This window comes from Kogia breviceps, chromosome 13, assembly GCF_026419965.1.
Source record: "Kogia breviceps isolate mKogBre1 chromosome 13, mKogBre1 haplotype 1, whole genome shotgun sequence".
Lineage (NCBI taxonomy): Eukaryota > Metazoa > Chordata > Mammalia > Artiodactyla > Physeteridae > Kogia > Kogia breviceps.
The window spans coordinates 59,906,957-59,920,256 of NC_081322.1; the positions used below are offsets into that span (position 1 = coordinate 59,906,957).

Genomic DNA, 13,300 nt, shown 5'->3' on the forward strand with positions numbered 1-13,300 from the left:
TTTACTCTAGTGTGGAACTAGAACTCTTACCATTTCATGGAAGTCCATCTCCTGAAGGATTTACAAATAATGTGTTGCAAATAATTGCTGAACTCTTGGGACTGTCTGAGATTAAGGAATGTTTTTAAGTTACCACATATTTATGCAAAACGAAGGTTCATTGAACTCTGCGCAATTTTAAAAGAATAAAAACAGACTGGTACAGGTTTGTATATTTGGCTCATAATAGATTTTCAGTAAAATGGGATGAAGACGTAAAACCAATTATATATGAGATTCGGTGGATGAAATGTGGAAAGAGGGACCATGAAGGGTTTTTTATAAAATATTTGAAGAATTGAAATGTTTCATGGGGAGCAGACACAGTTTTCTACATGAGCTCACTCAGGTAGAGCAAGGACCAGTAAGATAGATTTTTTTTTTCTTTTAATTCAGTATAGCGACTTTTCTAACATTCAGAGCAATTCAAATGTAGATTAGGCTAGCTGAAGAGAAAAGTTATTAAAGATCCACAATGAAACAGTAGGAAATAGTTTTTAAAAAACTATACCACTTACAATAGCAACAGAAAACATCAGACACATAAAAATAAATTTAACAAAAGATATGCAAGACCTGTGCATGAAAATGACAACACATTGAAGAGAGGGGTATTTTAAGATCCAAAGAAATGGAGAGAGAGATACCTTGTTCTTGGATTGAAAGGCTTGATATTGTGAAGATGTTATCTCTCAGCAAATTGATGTATATTCAGTGGTTATCCCAATGTAAATCCTAGCATTTTTTTTAACAAGCAGATCCTAAAATTGGAAATGCAAAGGGGTAAGGATAGTCAAGGAATCTTGAAGAAGACCTAGATCACAGATATCAGTATACTCATAAAATGAGAGTAATTAAAGTCTGTGGGTCGGTGTGAAGAGACCAGTGGAACAGAAGAGAATATTTGAAAACAACATTTAGATTTATTTTTAAGCTGGCACTGCAGTACAGCAGGGAAAGGATGGTCTTTTTCATTCAATCATGGTTGGGCAATTAGAAATCCATGTGGAAAAGAACATGAATATTGATCTTTACCTCATACCATACACAAAAATAAATTTCAGATGGATTGTGATCTCAACGTGAAAGGTAAAACATAGTTGTTCAGAGGAAAACAGAGGAGGCTATCTTCAGGACCTTGGGGTAAGCAAAGATTTCTTCAGAAGTACTAGCCCTAAAAGAAAAAAATTAATAAATTTTACTACAATTAAGAACTTCTGTTTATCAAAAGACCTCTTTAGGAGAGTAAAAAGAAGACACAGAGTGGGAAGAGATATAAGTAATACATAGTTTCAAGAAAAGATTCTTACCCAGAGTATATATATAGATAACTTCTACAAATCAGTAAGAAAAAGGCAAGATGACCTGATGGAGAAATGGGCATAAAATAGATAAGTACTTCACAAAAGAGGTTCTCCATATGACCGATGAACGTAGAAAAAGATTGTCAACTTTGTCATCAGACAAATGCAATTGTAACAACAAGATGATGCCATGACACCCGCACCAAAAGGGTTACAGTGAGAAAGATAGACAGTACCACATGTTGATAAGAACATGTATGGAGCATTTGGAACACTCTTATACTGTTACTAGGTGTGTACTACACAGCTGTTTTGGAAAACTGGTGGAATTTGCTGAGGCTTAATATACACAAATGCTATAACCACAAAGTCCCACTCTTCAGTATGTATGCAACAGAAAGGCATGCATATATTCAAGAAAAGATATGTACAAGAGCGTTCATAGCAACGCTGTGGGTCTTAGCCAAAACTTAAAAACAACGCAAATGTCCATCAGCTCCAAATTAATTGTGAAATATTCATAACAATGAAAAACCACACAGCAAAGAGCAGGTGAGCTACAGCTACATACAGCAATGTGTATGAATCACACAGACCCTGTTGAGAGAAAGAAGCCAGATACCAGGTTTTCGTCAAACTTACAGTTTAGAACCAGGGCAAAAGAAGCGATGGTGTTCGAAGTCGGGGAAGTGGTTTCCTTGCTGGGTGGGGTGTGATTGGAGGGGGTTCTAGGTGTTTCCTAGCTGAGCTGGTGGGCAGAGGGGAGAGTAAGTGTGGGGAGGTGCCTTTTTTTTTTTTTTTTTTTTTCCCACGGTATGCGGGCCTCTCACTGTTGTGGCCTCTCCCGTTGCGGAGCACAGGCTCCGGATGCGCAGGCTCAGCGCCCATGGCGCACGGGCCCAGCCGCTCCGCGGCATGTGGGATCTTCCCGGACTGGGGCACGAACCCGTGTCCCCTGCATCGGCAGGCGGACTCTCAGCCACTGCGCCACCAGGGAAGCGCTAGGTGCCTTCTTCTGATGGGCTTTGAGTAAGTAGTTTTCAGAAAAGATTTCCGTTCTAAAGGATCCGATCTTAACGGAGATAATGATGGACAAACTCTAAGTCAAGAGTCCCAAGGACAAAAAAAACATTTGCTAGAAAACGGCTGTTTTAGAAGAGCAGCAGTAAACTAGGTTTGGATTCAGAAGAACTAGCAGATAAATAGAATATTCTGTAGTTTTAACTTTGATCTTCACAAATGAAGAATGACAAAGGCATTTGCCTTTATGCTATTTTATTTTTATTTCAATAATTTCATATCCCCTTTCAAAAAAAATAAGTTGGCTATTTAAAAAATCGATGTGATTAGTAAATAGAAATTGGAAGAACAAAACAGGGCTGAGGTAAAAGGAGAGAACAGGTATGGTAACTACAGGGTAAACACAGTGGCTGGACTTGAGCATGCAACTTGGCTCTTACTTTTAGGACATCCAAAGCCAAAAGGGAACCAAATATAATTTTGTGGGGTGAGAGTTATTTTCCTTGTCACTAAAGCTTGGGGGCAGATTTCTTATCTGAAGCATTAAAGAGGGAACATTGAATGATGTAATGATGCATGTCTTCAGTGATGGGTGATGTGGCAAACATGTCGGTTGAACTTTAGGTTGTTTCTTATGGTGACTTTCAGTAAAGATGAATGAGAGTGTAATTATTCAGTGAATGTAATGTGGAACCAATGCTCTACCTTGCTTCCATGCTACTCATTGTGTGGGGGAGACACATGGCATCGGGGGCTTTTTTGGCTGCTTTTCAGAGAGTGAATTCCTGATTGTTTCTGTCAACCAGGTGCCCGGGAAGAACCCAGCATACAGCAGGCACAGCGGCGGTCGGCGGTCTTTCTGTCCTTTAAGTCCCCGATTCCGTGTCTGCCCTTGCGCTGGGAGCAGCAGAGCAAACTTCTCCCAACTGTAGCCGGCATCCCTGCCAGTAAAGTTTCCAAATGGAGCACAGATGAGGTATATTTTATTTTCTTGGTCTGCTAGGGGCCAGACGTAGGAGTACTGGCTTAAGGAGAGGGCAACATGAATGCATGGGGGGGTTTAGCCTTTTTTTTCTGAAAGAGAAGAAATTATTCCGAGAGAAACAATGAAAGTATAGGTTAAATATTTCGAACCTGTAGCATTTAGATTCTGGCTTCTTTTTTCAAATTGGGATTTTGATCTCATTTTTAACAGGTGTCAGAATTCATACAGAGCTTACCTGGATGTGAAGAACATGGAAAGGTATTTAAAGACGAAGTAAGTATTCCACTAAATTGCAGTATGTTACTTAAGGGGGGGTGGGCAAAGCACTGAAAGGCAGTGAATGGTGAAATGTTCTAAATTGTCAGAGGAAGGAAGAGATGGGTTATGTTGAAACTGACAAACGTATCGAGTTGTCTAACAAGTGGCATTGATCAGTTGTATAAAAATGTGTTTGTATAAAATTAGATGCAAAGGAAATTGTGCCATTTTACTGATGCCCCACAGCAGTAGCACTAAGCTCATTATTTAACAAAACAAACACAAAACTTAAAAACATGCATTTATGTAGTGTATAGCACAGAAAGAAACCAACGCAAGAAAGAAGCAACGTTTCATTTTTAATAAAGTAAAATTAGTTCCCATTATTTTATTTTCAAACATCATTTTAACACCAAAATTAACTTCATTTGGTGCTGATAATTAATATTACCATTATTGCTAAAACAATCCCTTAGATCTTATACATTTCTCAGTGATGTTTATACTAACTGATATTCATTACATTTATTACCGTCTGCTGTTGGAAGATGATTTTATTAGTTGTTTTCACCTGCCTGTCCAAAACTCCAATATAAGGGATGATTAATAATGATACCACCTCTAGTGAGCATTACGACAAAAAGGGATTCTACTTCTAACTACACTAGAAGCGGGAGACTCTTCACTAGAGACCTTTAAAAATAAGCCACTTGCCTGTCATCTCCTCCAAGCAGAACAGTCAGTTATCACCCTGATCTCAGAAGGTGCAATGAGGACTAAGTCATCTCAGAAGCCTTTGTCCAGCACCTGCTGTCTGCAGCTATAAGATACCTCGTTTGCTCCTGTGCTTAGCCTCCACCCTTCAAATAGCACATTTTCAGTTAAGAACACTGCAAGAGTGTCGGGCACAGCCAAGAATTGAGCCACCGGTCGCCAATGTCATTATACTGTTAGATATCATTTATGCTTTATGTGGATGCCTGTTAAAATGCACAAGGAGCTGATTGGCATCAGCCTTTTTCTGATTTATGCTCTTACTTTCAGAAATGTTCTGTCTTCTTTCTAGTTGAAGGTCAAATTAAAGAATTTGCAGTTATTCAGATTTTGAGTTTCTGAAGGCCCAGGTCCTAGGTGTCTTTGTGGGTTACTCTCTCAGTCGATTTTCGATCCCTGAGCAGACTTAGATTACTGCAGGGAGCTGTTGCTCTTTCTTTGAAAGAGCCGTGTAGTAACATTACCTTTGAAAATGATGAAACAATTTTAAAAATAAATTTCTAGCACATCTATTTTATAAATTCTACTTTTGGTTCTGTTGATATCTAGCCAATCCATATAGATTTGCTCTGTTATTTAGGTTAAGTAAGATTCAAATTCAAGTGATATGTTATTACTTTGAATAACTTTTTTCTTCATATTATCTTTGGAGACACTCCCCAGGCACCTAATATCCTCAAAGGTGCAGAGCCTTCTTTTGAAGAATGAGGCAATGAATGTTCTCTGTCCACATGTATCATTCATATGTTCATTCCACTACTCATTCGCCCTGTGAAAACTTGTTAAATTCCTACCATGTGTATGATACTCCATGTAATGCTCTAGTAAGAGGGTTAATTCAGAGATAATAGGACATGATCCTTGCTTTCACATGTCTCACCAGGTCAGCAGGTGTGGGTTTTGAGTCCTAGATGAAAACGAGAAAACAAATCTAGCTAAAGTCTTGTAAGTCATCTCTAAAAGGCAAAGTGCAGGTGTGGGCTATTATTTGAAACCATCCTGGATGACTCCTTCTCTTACACACTCCGCATTTAATCTGTTGAACACCCTATTGGATGTATTTTAAAAGCATTTAAGGGTTCCAGCTCCCTCTCCCCCCTCCACCGCTACCTCTGGTCGGAGCCACCATCCTCTCCCACCTGGATTAAAGAAATAACCTCCTAGCCGGGCCCCCGCTTCTATTTCTGCTCCTCTATAATCTTTTTTTAAAAATAGTATTTTATTTATTTATTTTATTTTTGGCTGTGTTGGGTCTTCGTTGCTGCGCGCGGGCTTTCTCTGGTTGCGGCGAGCGGGGGCAACTCTTTTTCGTTGCAATGCGTGGGCTTCTCATTGCACTGGCTTCTCGTTGCGGAGCATGGGCTCTAGGCGCGTGGGCATCAGTAGTTGTGGCTCACGGGCTCTAGAGCGCAGGCTCAGTAGTTGTGGCTCCTGGGCTCTAGAGCACAGGCTCAGTAGTTGTGGCTCTTGGGCTCTAGAGCACAGGCTCAGTAGTTGTGGCGCACGGGCTTAGTTGCTCCGCGGCATGCGAGATCTTCCCAGACCAGGGCTCGAACCCATGTCCCCTGCATTAGCACTGCACCACCACGGAAGTCCCTGCTCCTCTATAATTTATTTCCAGCATAGCTGGGCTGATTCTGCTACAAGATAAAGTCAAATCATGTCACTCCTCTGTTCAGGTCTTTCCGGTAGTTAAATCAGAGTAAAAGCCAAGAGCCTCACAAGGGTGACAATCTGACGCCCTATCACCTCTCTCTCCGCCTGACCTCTGTCCACTCTGTCCCCTGCTTACACTGTTCCACACACATACCTCCTTGCCATTCCTCAAATTATCCAGGTACACTCTGGCTCTCCCTTCTGCCTGGGATGCTCTTCCTCTAGGTGTTCACATAGCTTACTCCACTTCTCAATATCCTATCCTGACTATCCTCCTTCAATCTGCCATCTGCCACCACACATCCATCCTGGCTCTACTGTCCACTCATCTCCCCGACTCACAGTTTTTTCATACCGCTAATCACCTTTTAGAATTAGTTACTAATTTATTTGCTTATTATGGGTTTTCCTATAGTCTGTCTCCTACTACTAAAATGTAGACTGTACAAGGAGTTTTTGTTTGCTTAGTTTTGTTTTTATCTGTTTTAGTCTGAGCTATATGCCCAGGCCCAAGAATAATATCTAGACTCTAATGGGTATTTAATAAGTTTCTGTTGAATGAATAGACTCATACCTTTACACTCTGAGAAAGACATTCAAAGAGCATATCGCTATGATTTGCAGAGTTATAACACTGGAAAAAAACCATGAGTGCACAGTGGAAAGAGCAATGAAATGGAAGGCAAGAAACCCTAGTTCCAAATCCTCCTTCAGAGTTTTGGGCCTTGAGCAAGATACTTAATCTCTGGAGCTAGACCAGTTTATATACATTACAAAAGCATAAACCAAAAATAAACCCAGCAATCCATTGCAGTAATTACTGTTTTCAGAAAGTACTTTCTTAAATTATTTACTTCTTTCCAGTTGAGACTTATCCTTATGGCTACACATCAGAGCAGCTTGTATGTAATACGCTAAAGTTTGGCTCTAGCCTCAAGATGATTTTTTTCTTCCCAGGGTAGCTTTAAAAATAATAATCTACCAAAACTCATCCTTCTCATCCCACTCCTAGCTTTCAGACTCCAGCCTCGTTCTCTGAATGTTCCTTTTCATCAGTCATCTGTCACTTTAAACTCTTACTTTAGTCCCAGAAGAAGACTCAGTAGGGCCCAAGGTTATAATAAACCGTTCACTCTTTGTAGTGAGCTCCCTGGGAACCCGGTATGTTGATATTTTAGTTAATGTCTTAGACGACTTCTATCAGACCCTTCTTTCTACCAAGGTCTGTCTGGGTTGAGTGAAGTGTTAGTAGATCTGCCTCTCTGCTTGGACTTGTTTATCAGAGACCTGTCACAGCACAAGCAGATGAGACCAAAGCAAATGTTTTCAAAAAAACAATAGAACATTTCTCATAGCTGCCACTTAACTTGTCTTACACTTAGAAAGTAACATTGCAGTGTCTTTACTTCCAGTTTATGACAGCAGGGTGTTTCCTTGCTGAAAATTAGCAAACTTTTTCCACATGATTGTTACTTAAAGTTGTATAAGATGACTCTTGTTCTTACTGATTAAGCATATAAGCAATTTAGATTTACAGGTTTTATGTTTAGAGGAAAAAGGAAAATTTCAAGAAATGGCAACTTAATTGCATTAGGCTTTATTTAGTGAACTGCTGACAGAATTTAGAGTAGTATTTGTTTGCTAGGGCTGCGGTAACAAAATACCATAAACCAGTAGCTTGAACAGCAGAAATTTAATGTCTCCCAATTCTGGAGGCTAGAAATCTGAACACGAGAAATGATGGCGTTGGCAAGTAGCTTCCTTCAAGGTCTATGAGGAAAGGAGCTGCTCCAGGCCTCTCTTCTTGGCTTGCAGATGGTGTTCTCTTGTTGTCTTCTCTCTACGTGTGTCTGTGTCACAATTTCCCCATTTTATAAAACACCAGTCATCTTGGATTAGGGACCCACCCTACTCTAGTATGACCTCATCTTAACTAATTACATCTGCAGTGACCCTGTTTCCAAATAAGGTCACATTCTAAGGTTATTGGAGGTTAGTACTCCAACATAGGAATTTGGGAGGAACACAATTCAGCCCCAAATAGTACACAGCTGTCAGGGTTTCTAATGTCCTCTGAGGCAGAGAGCAAAAGTGTATTTTACTTTTTGTACCAAATGAGAAGACTGAAAGAGAAGTGAATTAATTTTTTTAAGATGGTGGACTCCCCAAGAGCTGAAAATTACACAAAAAGACGACTACTCCTGTGTTCTATCCACTGAACCAGACATCATCTTCACAGAGTTGTATCTTTGAACCTCATAGTATCCTATTCTGTAGAAATGTAGACTTTTAGTCTTAGAAGGGACCCAGAGGGAGGAAGGATGCTTCTTACAGTTACCCAAGTAGTAGAAGAACCAGCCTAGAGCGAACACCTCTTCCCACCAGGCTTACATTCCTTCAGCTATACAGGTGCAACGTTGCCATTGTTGGTTGTTAGTAATTCCTTTTCTTCTGTATTTGAAAAATAACTGTGGCTACTCTAAAAATGAATGTTATCACTGCTTTTCTTTTCTTCATGGTGGAAGGCATGTAGCTGATATGTTTGCCTGAATTCCTTTGTTTATCTGCAAGTATTTATGTACTTCTTCTCATCTCTCATTTTAAAACCTGCCCTGATAAGAACTGGATTTGAGGCACCCTAGATTTTCCCAAATTATTCTTGACTCAGCGCCTACGTCAGAATAGTCACAGAAAGATATGAGCACCTTCCACTTTCCTATGAGCTGATTCTTCAGATGAATGAATTTGACTTTGTTCCCAGTCCACATTTAGGGGTGTTGTCGTAGATAAGAAAGGTCCACTTATGAGGACCTGTTGTTTGTACACACGAACTGCCCATCTGTGCCGTTTTAGTGTTACTGTGTAGAAGAGAGCTGATACTTGAACCTTGAATATGTCCCATAACCCTACATCCGATTAACTCACAATCTTTTGTGTTTTTCCTCCCATTTTAGCAAATTGATGGAGAAGCATTTCTACTTATGACCCAAACAGACATTGTGAAAATTATGAGCATTAAGTTGGGCCCTGCTCTCAAAATTTTCAATTCTATCCTGATGTTCAAAGCCGCAGAGAAGAACTCTCACAATGAACTTTGAAGATGGTGAATTTTGAACACCATCAGCTTTCTGCTTTAAAGCTCATGTTTTACTCAAAGCACAAAGACAGTTGTAACTCCTAAGTGAGAAGTCTCCAAAACTCTAAAGAGCAATGCTGTCAGATTATTTATATTCCTTAAGAGGCAATACATATGAATTCTTAAAAAAGTGCTTGAGCTTTTAACCAGGTACTGTCTAACAACAGTACAACAGTCGTCTTTCGGTTCTGTTCACTGAGCTAAATTTATCTTTGTAAATCTTTTTGAGGCTGGGGGGTGGGAGGGAAGGGGGACTTCATTAATTATTTATGGAAAAACCGGGGTGTGGGGGGAGGGCAGAGTAAGAACTTTTGGCATTTTGTAAACATTGTTGAATTCTCTTTCATGTACACTGTTTCTTTTTCAATACTTTCAGGAACCTTTTTATATAATCAAACTTCAACTTAAACCAAATTCGTGAAAACCTGGCTCACTTTAGCCAGTGGGACTGTTATCTGTATTGTTAATTCTGTGCCATATTTTGAATTGCAACATTATGCTAAGTATAACTTTGCAAGTCATGATATTGCCTAACTGCTTGTCATAATTTGTTGGAGCTGAATAGTTGTAAAAATTACCTTTCTTTAAATCAGTGTTTTTACTTTTGCACGCAGTTATGAAATGTTAAACAAATTACTTTTCACCAGCATCTTGACTTAATTACCAAAAACGTGTATATAAATAATGAAATTGAAAAATAAAATATATAAACATAAATAAATTAGGTGATGTATTTGAAAGACATCAATCTCATACATCGTGGTGCCCTGTGTGTTTACAGGACTCCAGTGATATCAAAGGAATATGCAGTTATATTGGGGGGCTGTTTGTATGATCTTAAACTATTTATGAGATTATCTTGAGCTTCTAATTGTCATTGAAATAACTGTGGTGCTCTTCAGAGATGAAGGGCTCATTCTATCGATATAAACACTAACCTGGAAAGAGCTCTGTCTCAGACCTTGCAGTGTCCTCCAAACCCAAAGGTTTTCTTTAGGATTGGCTGAAAAGAGAGTGTATAGATTTTACTCAAGAGGCAAGATTTGAGGGAGCAACCCCAGTCAACACAATGATTTTAAATGCTCACAGATGAGGGAGGCGACCTTCCCAGAGCAGTTATTCAAGGAGCTCTGTTTTGGAGAGACTCTTTTCTCCTCAATATAGAAGCATACAGATGCACTTTAAATGAAAGCCCTTGATGACCTATAAACAGATAGCTGGTAGTGTTTCTTTTGCAAGAATGCATTTCCAACACAAAAGGTAAATTATTTTATCAGCCTATGTATGTAACTTTTAATTCCAGGATTGGATATTTATTTAAGAACTATTTTAAAAGTAGAAAGTAACCTTGTAGCATGTTGTCTGAATTCTGGGGAAAGGTCCACCTCTTTCCTTAGTTGCTTTCATTTTTTTCTCATGTAGGATTCCCTTGATATTTCCCCCTGCATTGGAAGTCTATGAGTGGTCCTTTGCTTTTGTCATAATTCAAGGTAAAACAGGGCCCATGACCCCCCCGCCACCTTCATTTCTTTGCATAAATCTGCTTTAAAAAAAGTTTTTTGTTGTTAGTTCTTTTCTCCTTTTTTGTTCAGAATTTGTACATTCAAGTTGCACTTGTTATACCTGACATGAATGAAATAAAATCTTAATTGCAGATACTTTTTTATATATGTATGATTCTTAAGAAACCTTGTCAGATAGGAGGGGTGTATGAGAGCAGGAACAATATCAAACATATGAGCATATGAGCATACCTGTGTAATGAATGAATCTGTAGGATTTGGAATTGTTTGTCAAACTATGTCCCAGATGATGTGAAGGTGACAAAAAGGAAAAAAAAATCAAAAATTTTATGGTTACGTCAAGTAGGATTCACACGCATTGAGGACTTTTCCTTTCCAGTTTAAAGCACATATTATAACAGAGGAGCCTTTTAAATCTTACTGAAAACATCTACTCATTCTAAGAAGCATGTTGTTGTATATTAGAGGCAAGGCATTAAGCATCCCTATTAGGGTGGAAGAGTCTACCACAAGGAGAGGAAACCTTTCACCATTCCATCCCTGGGATATAGCCTAAGTATAGTCTAACTTTTAACAGAGGAAATAGGGAGCCGTGATGACAGGGAGGTTCCTGAAATGAGAGAAGCAGGCTTGGAGTAAGACAAAAGGGAGGGATGGGGAGTGTGGAACTTGACAGAACCTTCCCATCTCTAAAGGCATTTTAAAAAATTACAAACACTCTACACGCCAAAGGAGTCCGTCCTGCCTACCGGTTGAAATACGCTATTTCACGACTTCTAGATTCAGTGGACTCAGCTTCCAAAGAAAATAGGGTTAGGTTGGTCAAGAAGTATTGAATATTTGCCAAGTGGCATGGCCATGCTGTCCACTGGAGACAGATACACCATTGAAAGAGACAATAAAGCTTATGGGAGTCTGCCCTCATGGTCAGCACAGGTCTGTCATGTTCCAAGCCAAACTTCACTGCAGTTACCTTGCAGCTCCACCCCTATCTCTCTGCCCCCAGCCCAAAGGAACAAAGAGAGGCTCTCTTTCAAGGCTAACCCTAAAAAAAGATGATACAAATGAACTTATTTACAAAACAGAAACAGACTCACAGACTTAGAAAACAAACTTACGGTTACCAAGGAGAAAGGTGGGGGGAGGGGTAAATTGGGAGTTTGGGATTGACATATACACACTACCATATATAAAATAGATAATCAACAAGGACCTACTGTATAGCACAGGAAAGTCTACTCAATATTCTGTAATAACCTAAATGGGAAAAGAATTTGAAAAAGAATAGGTACATGTATATGTGTAACTGAATCACTTTGCGGTACACCTGAAACTAACACAACATTGTTCATCAACTGTACTCCAATATTTAAAAAAAAAAAAAAAAAGGCTAACAACATTGATAATCAACTGTACTCCAATATTTAAAAAAAAAAAAAAAAAAAAAAGGAAGGCCAGCCATAGAGACTGTGGACCTCCAAGGGAAAGGACTCTTTAAGAACTTGGTAAATTCATTTGGGAGAAGAGGAGTAAGATTTTGAAACTTAAAAAATGGGAGGGGGAAGGGTAAGCTGGGAAGAAGTGAGAGAGTGGCATGGACATATATACACTACCAAACGTAAAATAGCTAGCTAGTGGGAAGCAGCCGCATAGCACAGGGAGATCAGCTCTGTGCTTTGTGACCACCTAGAGGAGTGGGATAGGGAGGGTGGGAGGGAGGGAGACACAAGAGGGAAGAGATATGGGGATATATGTATAGGTACAGCTGATTCACTTTGTTATACAGCAGAAACTAACACCATTGTAAAGCAATTACACTCCAATAAAGATGGTTAAAAAAAACCACAAACGAGTGGGCAGAGAATAATTGGAGGAAATAAAAGAAACTTTTTTGTAAGGAACTAAAGGTACATTGTAGTGAAAGGGAAGAAATGGAAAGTAGAATTGGGACTAGTTATTCGAAAATGAAATGTACCAAATTGTTACTGCCTGTCCATTCTCACGTAAGTAGCGAATAGTCATTGCAGAGGTGGGCAGCTGCTCTTTCATTTTCTTTTATCTCACTGACTTAAGCGTTTTAATGAACAGTTAGAAAGATATTAGTATTTTGCAGTATTTCTAGAGACGTGCTATAAAAATATTTCTTCAGTAATTCATATGAGCCCTTTTCTTATTAAACTTTAAAAAAAATGTTATTTGTTGAAGTAACCCACCAGGAAATGTCCATCGCATTGTGGTGCAATATTAGCACACTTAAATTCTTCAGTCTCTAAACCCACCAGTTCTGTCAAAACTAAGTAATGTTGAGATTGTCGTGATGACAAGAGGCACCTTAAAACTAATGTTGGATGAATCATGGGACTTTGGGCTGGATGAGGCACCAGGACTAGCTAGGGCTCCTGAGAGAGGCTGGAGAGCCAGTCTAGGAAGGGTCCTAACCTGGAAGCTAGAAGCTGGGGCCCAAGTGGTGCTGGGAGTGAAAAGCAAGATCCTTATTACAGATCAAGCCCAAGGGGCAACCAGGGCAGATGAGGTCAAGGCGAAGGAAAACCAGAAACCATGTAGGGAGACAAGAACCAGGCACATCACTGTATCTCAAAGGAGG

General features: G+C 39.5%; 1 protein-coding gene across 10 annotated transcripts in view; it reads left to right on the plus strand.

Moving 5' to 3' along the window:
• L3MBTL3 (L3MBTL histone methyl-lysine binding protein 3) overlaps positions 1 to 10,828 on the plus strand; it is a 118,776-nt gene extending 107,948 nt beyond the window's left edge. For all 10 annotated transcript variants that reach the window (XM_067010741.1, XM_067010743.1, XM_059083271.2 and 7 more), the window contains 3 exons: positions 3,170 to 3,339; positions 3,559 to 3,621; positions 8,991 to 10,828. In XM_067010741.1, coding sequence (XP_066866842.1) covers positions 3,170 to 3,339; positions 3,559 to 3,621; positions 8,991 to 9,134 — 377 coding nt within the window. In that variant the 3' untranslated portion in view covers positions 9,135 to 10,828. The remainder of the gene's footprint in view (positions 1 to 3,169; positions 3,340 to 3,558; positions 3,622 to 8,990) is intronic.
• The last annotated feature ends 2,472 nt before the right edge of the window (positions 10,829 to 13,300 follow it).